The sequence below is a fragment of the Suillus subaureus genome (assembly GCF_016647635.1).
Source record: "Suillus subaureus strain MN1 chromosome Unknown BJ212scaffold_79, whole genome shotgun sequence".
Lineage (NCBI taxonomy): Eukaryota > Fungi > Basidiomycota > Agaricomycetes > Boletales > Suillaceae > Suillus > Suillus subaureus.
Window position 1 is genome coordinate 67,677 of NW_024538635.1, and position 11,646 is coordinate 79,322.

Sequence of the window (11,646 nt, forward strand, 5' to 3'; positions counted from 1 at the left end):
CTTAAGATCGATAATGATGTCACTGAGTTCACTGTCCAAGTCGCCATCAGTCTGACCTTCTGTAGCCCTTACGACAATATCACAAATAACTCGGCACTGTTCGATCAATCCACGGAAATCGCCTTCATTTTGCAGGGTATTCTATACAAAGATATCAAAACGCCATCTAAAGTCGTCCAGGAATGACTTACTTTTGCAATAGCCAAGATGTTTGAAACTGTAGAAAGAATATCTTGCACGAGGACACTAGGTACAACAGCCTTTGCGGTATCGATCACTGCTATCGTCCCACTCAGCAGTGCCACGCGTTGACCATTATCGACGTTCTTGAGAGTAGATATCTTTCATTTAAAGCTCGATTATGGATGTCGTTGATGTTATAGGGGTCTCACCTTCATTGACAAGACTTGGGGACAGGAAGGTCAAACTAGGACGACCTGGGAGCCTATCAATGCCAGCCGGGGGGAGCAGAGTTACTGTTAACGGTCATGATCTTATTTAGATGGCACAGCATCGCCTCAAGGGCTAGAGTATCGCCACCAGCCAACAACAGCTGATAGGATAGGGTCCTGACCCATATCACCTTATCGCCTTTAGTTGGCCTTAATGCACCCCACGTGGGCGCTGGAGTGGGCCTAAGCAGGGGGTAGAAGCCAGAAGTTCGAGTAGCTTAGTCACCCCATGTGTAGGCGTGGCAGTGGACACGGACGCTATCCAATCGGAGTACATTCAAGGCTTAAGCTTCACCTAGATCGGTAACCAATCCTGTCTATAGGCAAACCATAGTCTACCCTTCACCAGGTACTAGGGGACTCCAAATATAGATGTCAATTTCATACATGGTTTCAACATGGTATACAAGACAAACCAATGGAATGAACACGCTTGTGTACTAAAAGAGCCTCCGTAACAAATGATGCATGCGTACAGCGTCCAGTCGGTATATATAGTAAGGTCATCAATCTGTCCATTCATCCGTAAAAGTCGTGACTCCTAGTTGCGACCGAAGCGCGAAAGAAACCCGGTCTTGGGACCGTTGAGCTGGTATGAGTTATTATTAGCACCCGCCATTCTGTCGCGACGACGGCCAAAGCACACAGTGCATCCAGCCAAGACAAGCAGAAGTAGGGATACAAATGTGAGCCAAAAACCTGTCGTAGTGTTGAGACACGTGGTAAGCTGAGTAAAAGAGAAACTAACCAGGACCAGTGATGGTCGTCTCACTAATATTAGTGTACCCAATTCATGCTTGACATAGGCAAAGAGAGCGATGTTGATGGCAAATGCGATAAGGGTAAGCAGGGCCGCGAGGAATGACACTAGAGAAGCCACCAAGGTAATTGTGATGTGCTGGGAGATGGATAGAAGAAGCGCAATAAATGCGACACAGCAAGCTAAGGAAGAAGCGAAGTTAGATTACGATCGTATTGCATAGAGTACAACTGACCGACGGGAAGAACAGCGAGTCCGCGAGTCCATGAAGGACCTATTGTAACTTGGGCATTCTGCGCGCCTGTGACAGTGAGCGAGTATCCATGGCCTGTATTCAATAAGTATAAGATTGTAGCGATATCAGTAAATGTGTTCACCAGTATTGAAACATTGGCGGCCCGAAGAAAAGTCAACACAGTAACCCCTGAAGATAGTTTAATTGTGCTGCCTCATATAATAATGTATACTTACCAAATACCGAGCTAGGTAGTACAACGAGGAACTATAAGTTCAAGCACCTCAACTCAACTCGACTGCTACTCACTCTAAGTTGCGTGAATGCCTGATCACCATTATTTGCAACCCCTCCACTAGAGTGCACGCGAGTAATGTCCATCGCCTGAAAACTCGGGAGAGAAATTGAGACGATGAAAAGGAGGAACCAGGCAGAAAAGAGGAAGAAGACGCCTGGAATACAGTATGTTCTTGACATCTTCGCCAGTTTGATTGGAATTAGTTTTTTGTTGGCTTTTAATTGTTGCGAATGAGCGACGTCAGAGACGAAGATAAAGCGGCGCTTTCGAGTTGTGGAGGTGGAGACGAATGTTAAGGTTAACTTTTATGCAGAGGTGTGCGCCCTGAGCACTGCCACGATGCCACATTGTTCTAACGTCATCCGAATCATATCGGTATCGTGTTAACCCACCTACGGAAGTTTTCTCCAGGACCGTCATCGGGAGTGTATGCGATATCAATAAGGCTGTGGAATCGCCGTAACAAGACCTTATGCGGCCTGCTCAGCTGCTGATCTCAGCAGAGCGCAATGACTCCGTACATGACATCGGAAACCTCAAACTTCCGTTTGTAGCCGTTCCCTTGTCTATGTATACGTACTTGATGCGTTTTCTATTTACGTCTCAGACGATTATTTCAGTTCGGACGGGCATCTGTATTCACGCACGGGATACTATCGTGGATGTTAGTTGTTCCCGCTGCGTTCACTGAGTCAACAAACATTCGCAGGAATTATCATTCAGCTCCGTCTGTTGATGCAATCATGGTTTCTCCAATCCCAGCTGGCAATGTCCAGCCACCCAGGCAGACAAGCACACGTGCCCCTTTGAATCATTTCAACGCACTCACGACTGCATGTATCCTTCTCGAACATATACAGACTCTCGAGCGACTCCGTGACGAGACACAACACCGCGTCGAAGCTAAAAGACAGAAGCTGCACTTTCTGGAGGCGTTCACTCCGAATCGGAGGCTTCGAGATGCTTTGTCGGAGTCTATCGTTACACAGCAACTTTCACAGATGCAGGACACACCCACCTCCACACGTAACAGCCATTCCCTGTCACCTCGCCTTCGAGGGCTATACGACGTTCATGGACCTGGATGTGCCAACCAGGACTCTCTACAGACTATGGCTGACTTCTCCCCACTGAGTCTCGCCGATCTTTCGATCTACGGGAGGGATCATGAAGTAGTTTGGGAAAATGACGACGACGACGAAGCTTTGTTGTGTCCGTCTGCCGATGAAGCTGTCGAGGATTGTGCAAGAAGCGAAGATGCCTCCAAAGAATACTGTGACCAGCTTAACTGTCTTGCCTCTCCTTTCCACCTTGTTCCTTCCTCGTCCGGGATTACCTCCAAAGCCCAAGGTTTCCCACTAGTACCCGATTCTACTAATGATTTACTGATTATGTTTGCCAGAATTTGATCGGGTTTCTGCTCCAACCAGGCAAACATCGAACAGGTACCGATCCACGGCTCACGGCAAGAAGTCTCCATCAGGCGTGAAGGGCAAAGGGGTCCTACGTCGTGGATCTTCTAAACGCAACAACATCGGTCAATCGAGGGCAAAGAGGGCTTTGCGCAGGATTTTACACCATAAGAAACTAGGCGTGGACGCCATTAAGTTTCATGTGTAGGTACTCAGTCCCAGTGAGAATAAGGTCGATGTGTATCGATAATATGAGTTCAATATGAATTGATGTGTATTGTGAAAAATGAGACCTTTGTCGATTTTGTTGATAGATATTACGCGTTCGATCTCGTTCCAGCTAGTTTTTATATTCACAATTGAACCACGTTCATGGAGAATGAAATATGTCAATACACATGGATATACGTTGATGACAGAATGAAACGTGATAAAAACAAATAAACCCTCCTGACCTCGCTGTAGCGCTCGCCATTCGCCACTCCTCTGCATCTGACCAAGTACGTTCCTCTTCGCCTGTTCCAGTGGTATTGGTACATATGACATGTCCCTGATAGTGCCAGAGGAGATCATGTACATCATGGTGAATCGTTCGGAATTGAAGAAGCTTGAGGACAAAGTAGAACCATCGGAGCATGATCCTAGGCTCGTGACCAGCCTGGCGTATACTACCACGGATGCTCGAATGGCGGGCAGAAATCACACCATCTCGAAAAAAACGCACGTAGGCAGAATGGTTACGAGTCTAACATGATCCGTCTGAGGACATGTAGAGACCGAAGGGTCCGAAAGACAGACCAAAACACACTAGCTCAGTAGAAGATGGGTGGGTGGACAAACATCGTCGAGTGGCGCAAATGGGGAGAAGAAGAGGGGAACAAATTCTTAAGTGGAGTTCTTAAGAATGGGGCGACCGAAATATGTGCAATCGAAGCACACGTTCATGGGACCTGCTTACAAAGACCACGTTTTGACGTGTCAACGTAACGGTCACCTGTTTCGCCACCTGTACATGTTCTCACTCTAGCACTGGGCCTGGGCCTGAGGCCTGAGGCCTGAGTACTTGAGCACCAAGCCACTGTATACAGCAATATGCAGTGTCCCACATCCCATTTGTGATGAACTCATGTGCATTGATTAGGCTGGGTTTGAATTGCGCACCGGTTCTAACAGTAGCTAATGATAAAACTCCACACTCACGGTTAAGGAGTCCTGTTGGCCAATTTTGTTATGAACTAGGTATGCTTGTCATACATCCTTCGAGTTGTTGTGATATCTGCCTTGATCCCTATTCTACCTCAGATCTTGCTACTTCTCCACATGCAATCCAGTGTGGTCACATCTTCTGTTTCAGGTGCGTCTAAATTTCCACTAGTACTCGAGGCCAGCTTGCGCCGAGCAATAATATATCTCATCTCATATCTTTTTCAATCCAAGGTGCCTTTACTCCTTTGACACAAGCACATGTCCCTTCTGCCGCGAAGTTTTCGACCTAGATGGTGCCAAGAAACTCCATGTCGAAAATCCACCTGAACGAGAAAATGCTGAACGAGACGATGCTGATCAGGACAATGCCAAACGCGACAATGCCAAACAGGGTGTTATCCATGATCATGCTAATTTCCTCCTTCATCGGATGTCTCTAATTTCAGGCGAAGGCGTGCCCGAAGCTGATGTCGCTGAAGTAGTCTCCGAAGTACAGGAATGGCTGGAGTCTCAACCGGATGACCCCTATTCTGTGAGTCTGCAGGCGCATCGTAAACGTGATGCTTGTTGTCACCACCTTACCCAGTTCTTATCGAATTTCTCATATGCGGCGTTTTTAGCATATACCACTTCGAGCTGCCTTGTATTCCCTCCACCGATACAAAGCTCTTCAACTTGAGAACGAGCGTGAAAAAGCGGAATATCGCCTTCGTGATCTGCTACGCAACAGCACACTAACCACAGGCCATGGCTCCAGGACATCTCGTGCTGTGGAAGACAGTATCGCTAGGATCGAGGAAATAGAGACTGAACATGCCTTGTGAGTTGCTATTTGCAAGTAACGAATATTTTTCTAACCATATATTTTGGCTCCAGAGCATCTCGTGCTATGGAAGACAACCTTACTAGGATCGAGGAAATAGAAATCGAACATGCCCTGTGAGTTGCTACTTGTAAATGACGAATATTTTCTAAATGATTTCTCCGCAGAGAGGTGATCATTGGGTTCAGTAGTGTGTATGTGGGACTTAACTTGCGTCCACATAGCTGTCACAATTGCAATCTCAGTTGCAAAACCTTGACAATTCCCAATCTCAAAATCTCAACGTCCCCGACTCGCCACTGGCAGAGGAGTGGTTGATTGATTTTTTCTGAATCATTGTCGTGCTGGAGGTATTGTGAGCATCAGATGTTCTACTTTTATAGTTTGTTCTTGTCCTTTGTCTCTAGCTTATCTTTGTTGATGCTGATTATTAGTCTATGGTCGTCTTGCAAGTTGTCCTCGAGGACGTTAAACATTTGTAATTCATGATATTAAATAATTTGGATTCCATTATTGCACAGAATGCGTGGTGATGTGATTTGGTGGGTCGAGAACCCGTTTGGTTTTCTTGGTCTTCTGACAAATTTTGGTACGCTCTTGTGTCTTTTGGTGTTACTCAGCTTCGACAGTGTTTGATGTGCATCTCTGATGTCGATGACATTGATAACACCCCATGCTTTGCAGGGTTTTTTTGTCGTGTTGACGGTTGCAGGGGCATCATCCGCACGTTTTTGGTGAGCAGTCGCATTGTCAAACTCCACAAAGATAGTATGGTTGTCACGGAGAAAGTGTTTTTTGAGAATATTCATTACCTGGTTGGTGTGGGCAATAATGTTATTAGTTGTGAAATAACCGTTGCGTCCCTTGCCTGTCTTGAAGGAGATGCGAGCGGTGTCTTTTGACTCCAACCATGGGCCATAGTCGGCCGGGACAAAGTGAGTAGGCATATTAAATGGATGCCCCTTCCGTTCCGGGAGCACGCTTACCTTACTAGTATCAGCCAGGAGTTCATGCCTGTTATCAATCGGATCCCATTCAGTTCCTTCAAACAACTTTAAACCCTGAGCAAACACCTAGTCCTCGCGCCCCCACAGCATTCACAGGGAAAAGACACCAGCCTCTACCCAATATGTTCGTTTCAGTTTAATGTCGCAGCCATCATCGAGCGGTATATAACAGCCTCAACATCATATCCTTAAGACCTCAATTCTCGCATGTTTCACTTCCCTTACTCCTCTTCTACCTTCATTCGATCTTCTCTTTACATTTTCGACATGTTAGTTTTTCTCCTTTTCACATTTCTAGCACATTAACTATCTTTTGTTAACACTTTGTGACAACGGCGGACCTGATGACTATATAAACAAGGTTCACCTCTGACGCCAATTACACCAACTCAACGCCTATGATCATCTTCGCCGGTTCTACCGTCTGTCCATCGTCCATTTCAAGTGGAATGTACTCGCGCCTCGAACATATGTCTCGAAAGACGTCCATACTGCTATGTTAAACCTTTCTGGGGCGGAAGCACAGCCAGATCTGCAAAGAGCTCGGTTTGGTACCATCAACCAGGTAGGAAAGCTTGAGCTAAATCCGACTCCCATAGAGAATAATTGAACAGATAGTCCGACTGACGAAACACAAGCATGGCTGAAGGACAAGGCCGAGACTAATAATTTGCATTGCCAGCCCTATCATACCATCCTGCAAGCTTTATACCCGAAGATATATGGTGCGCATATCCAGCTACCACCAACAGCAATGAGCAGGCTCATCGTAATGTCAACCGTGATGGTGTGAACTTGACACTTCTAGGTGGCGTTATGAGAGGATGAGTCTTTGACGACCAAGCGGCGCAGAGCATCGATGTTCACATGTCACTGGGCATTGACACTCGTGATCGTGATTCATGCTTACTGTGCATCGAGAAGTATTACCCGTCAAAGTATGGATCTTCATTCACACTATTCACTCCAAAACAGAGGCTTCGAGATGCTTTGTCTGGGTCCATTGTCACATAACAACAGATGGAGGATACACCCACCTCCACACGTAGCAGTCTCACCGTCACCTCGCCTTCGCGCCGAATCGCGCACCATATTAGACTCGTGACCAGTCTGACGTACATCCTTTGAGAGTGGGAAATCTTGACGTAGTCAGACTGGTCGATCTCGGAGAAATTTGGCAGGCGAAGCACGGAGTTTGAAAATTGCAGGTGCCTTTTGTGCCGACGCCGTGTCGTCGTCCATCATATCATACAGACACTACTATATTGCTACATCTCTATGTTATGACCGGCCCAAATCATGAGTTTTAACGTTGATTCCGTATTGCCCATGTCCATATTTGCTTTGAATGCTCTTGACAACCTTCCAACGGACTTTACAAACACGCTTTCAACCATACAGTTCCAGCAAGTACTCGAAGCCTTCGCGCACCTTGATTTTGTCTCAAAAGGCACCAAAAATCCGAAGTTATTTCAACTCAAGGCTCTCGTATCTTTACTGGCAGGAAGAAATGTGATCCTCCAAGCTGAAACTGTGCGGGTGCATTACTTCGGAAAAATCCATCCCTCCAAGTGGTCATGCTAGGTTTGTCTGAGATGGTATACAGCAGGAGGTCCGTAGCTGTCATCCGCATGCCACGGAGCATTTTCAGCAAAGAGAGAGTTTTTTCCTGTGTCGAGGCTGCGAGGGTCCACTGTCCATGCTAAAGATTCAGACGGCAGAGCATACTGCAGTAGTGGTGGATAATATGGAGCAAATGGTATAATTTGTGGGATCCTATTTCAATTTTAGTGCTGCAGCGCAAATCGAGAAAGATGCGGCCGTACTCTATGCAGTGCGCGAGCGAAAGTTTGTGTGCGATTGATAGTTAACTGTAACTATGTGGCACTATTACTTCGACCGGCACAACCGGCACTTGCACATTTTCAAACTCCGTGCTTCGCCTGCCAAATCTCTCCGAGATCGACCAGCCTGGCTACGCCACTTGACTTGTCCGTGGATATATAAGCCAGGCTGGTATCGAGCCTAGCACCATATGACGTTGACGGTTCTGGATGTGTCAACCAGGACCCTCTACATGATACGACTGACTTCTCCCCACCGAGTCTCGTCGATCTTTCGATCTATGAGAGGGATCATGAGGTAGTTTGGGAAAATGACGACGACGAAGCTTCATTGTATCCATCTGCCGATGAAGCTGTCGAGGATTATGCGGGAAGCGGAGATGGTGTTCCCTCCTCGTCGGGGATTACCTTCAAAGCCCGAGGTTTCCCACTAAAATGCGATTCCACTAACGATTGACTGATTATGTTTGCTAGAACCTGATCGGGTTTCTGCACCAACCAGACAGGCATCGAACAGGTACCGATCCACCGCTCATGAAAAGAAGTCCCCATTAGGCGTGAAGTGCAAAGGGGTCGTACGTCGTGGATCGTCTGAACGCAACAAGGCCAGTCAATCGAGGGCAAAGAGGGCTTTGCGCAGGATTTTACACCATAAGAAACTAGGCGTGGATGCTATTGAATTTCATGTGTAGGTACGAGTCAGTCATGACTCGGATATTTCTTTATTTTTCCTAGTATCGTCATATTGCTTGTTTGCATTCAAATATTGATCCACGTCCATTCAACATCCTAGCGTATGAGTCCTGCAGATTCGCCAGCTTTCGACGAAATCAGTATTTTGGAGCTTTGCCATCCGTTTAGAACTTAATACTAGGTTGTACCAGGGTTGTACATGTGGAGTTTATAGTACCCTGTTATCACTCGGCGGTTGCTCTGTTCCTCAACACATGAATAGGTCGTGTTTGCATGGGCCGGCGCTTGAAATTTTGAAAGCCGAGTAGACATTGTAGATGCGTACTTGCACAAGAATTAGAAGACATAATATAATGGTAACCTGTTACCATTCGGACCTTCCTCGCCGACTTCGAACGACTTCGAACCATGAACGAAAGTCCGGGCACTCTCACGACATTCATAATGAAAAGACCGAAGACTCTGCACAACTTCTTCGCAAGTCAAGAGAAGATGAGAGAGAACGAGATGTAGTATTCGTCAGCATAAATCTATGATAAGCAAGGGTATTCTCGTTAGAGATGTAATCGGAGAGAAACGGTTTGTGAGTTTGTGAGTGAATATTACATCTGAAGAGATAAGACGAGATGAAAAGTGTTGAGATATTAGATAAACGAATCAAGGAAGTTGTTAAGTTTTAATTCGTGTTGTGTGTGGGAAGCCGGAGCAGGAAGGCAGGAGTCTGGGCGAGGCATGTGGATCCCAAACACGTTGTGCTACAATTGTGCTGGGTTTGAATTTTGCATCGTAAGTTAGTAGCGTGCAACAGGTAATGATAAAGTCTGCACAGGTACTGGGCTTACGGAGTCCTGTTGGTCAATAACTAGGTATGCTTGTCGTCCATCCTTCAAGTCGTTGTGACATCTGCCTTGATCCCTATTCTACCTCAGATCTTGCTACTTCTCCACATGCAATTGCTGAGTGTGGTCACATCTTCTGTTTCAGGTGCGCCTAAATTTCTACTAGTACTCCCGCCCAGTAATAATATTTGTCTCTCATCTCATACCCTCTTCAATCACAGGTGCCTTTACTCCTTAAGCACAAGCACATGTCCCCTCTGCCGCGAAGTTTTCGATCCAGATCGTGTCAAGAAACTCCACGTCGGAAATACCTCCGAACAAGAAAATGCTGAACAAGACGATGCTGATCGGGACAATACAGAGCGAGATAATGCCGAACAGGGTGTTGTCTACGATCATGCCAATCTCCTTCTTCATCGGATGTCTCTAGTCTTAGGCGAAGGCGTGCCCGAAGCTGATGTCGCTGAAGTAGTCTCCGAAGTACAAGAATGGCTACAGTCTCAACCGGATGATCCCAATTCCGTGAGTCCTTTTCACTCTGCAGGCGCATCACAAATGTGATGTGAACCGATGCTTGCTGTCGGTACCTTACGCAGTTCTTATCAAATGTCTCATATGCGGCGTTTTTAGCATATACCACTTCGAGCTGCCTTTGATTCCCTCCAGCGATACAAAGCTCTTCAACGTGAGAGCGAGCGTGAAAAAGCAGAATGTCATCGTCTTCGCGATCAGCTACGCAACAGCACACTAATCACAGACCATGGCTCCAGAACATCTCGTGCTATGGAAGATGGTCTCCTTACTAGGATGGTGGAAATGGAGACAAAACACACGATGTGAGTTGCTACTCATAAGTAACGATTATTTTTCTAAACGATTTCTCCGCAGAGAGGTGATCATTTGATTCAGTGGCGTTTATGTCGAACTTAACTTGCATCCACATAGCTGTCGCAATTACGATCTCAGTTACGAAACCTTGGTGATCCCCAACCGCGATACCTCAATGTTATTACCAATCCCCTCCCCCCTCAGCCAAATTCCTTTCCTCGTGCAATGGATTTTGGTACCCACATGCGAATGGGCCATCCTCGTCCTCTGCACCGTTGTCGGCCGACACCCTGGATTTTAGCTGTCTTCTCGTTGATCATATTCTGTAGTATCATCGAGGTATGTACACGTTTTATCTCAACAACGGTGAAATACTGACCCCCTGTGGTAGCTTTCAATCTCAGCCTGGCTCACATCGCGGTTTACTGCCCGCCACAACTACTTCAGTCTAGCTGAACGAGACCGCACTTGTTTTCTATTGTTCACTTCAGCATGGACGATCGTATTCTCCAGTCTCTACATGTGTTTCTTTTATCTTCCAGGCACTGTTTTAGGTAGTGTGATATCTCATATCTTCTCGTACGTAAGCTTCCTTTGACACGGACGGTCGACCTTGCTGATAAACTCGTCGTAGCCTATTTCTAACATGGATTTTCTGGACCGCGGGTGCTACAAGTATAACTACAGCTCTGAGTGGCGAGCTGAATCGCAAGTTGGTAACTTCTTACTACTCATTGCTCACCTCATATCTTCTTAGTACCCCGAGCGTTTTCGCATATCCTGTTCAACTTAACGCGCTGCAAGGCTTTGCTTGGGTTACTGAGTACGTGTCATTGATATATGTCTATGGCTTCCTTGTTCATATTCTCGTTAGGGCTCTTGTAACTTTCGCATTACTAGCTGTGCTCATCCGTGGCATTATCGCAGCCCGTCGAGGTGATGGAATACGTGGGTCCCTGATTACTTGAGCGGGCTGTTGTCCCCCACTTCGTGTTCTTCCATCTACGTCATGCATTGTCATTATGATCTTGCGGTTGTAATGACAATGTATGACTAGCATTGTACATAGTTGATACATAATGCCCTCCATTCCTCCCCCGCGTGTTCCAATAGCCCCACCAGACCTGGTTGCTAGGTTATTTCTTTGGTGTTATGTACGAGCAATACGAGTTATGTTTTTGTACCAAGCAAAATAATCAATCTGCTTTCACAGATCGAAGCGGATGTTGCTGAACTAGTAACGTACCGT

The 11,646-nt window shown here is 46.4% G+C and overlaps 1 protein-coding gene across 1 annotated transcript; it reads left to right on the forward strand.

Moving 5' to 3' along the window:
- Positions 1-7,445: 7,445 nt before the first annotated feature.
- Positions 7,446-7,947, forward strand: BJ212DRAFT_1397826 (uncharacterized protein). Its single transcript, XM_041337259.1, has one exon. The coding sequence runs from the start codon at positions 7,493-7,495 to the stop codon at positions 7,775-7,777; it is 285 nt and encodes a 94-aa protein (XP_041186264.1). The 5' UTR covers positions 7,446-7,492; the 3' UTR covers positions 7,778-7,947.
- The last annotated feature ends 3,699 nt before the right edge of the window (positions 7,948-11,646 follow it).

Bases quoted from the DNA above. Each gene is read 5' to 3' on its own strand.
- BJ212DRAFT_1397826 (XM_041337259.1), top strand. From the start codon at position 7,493: ATGAGTTTTAACGTTGATTCCGTATTGCCCATGTCCATATTTGCTTTG.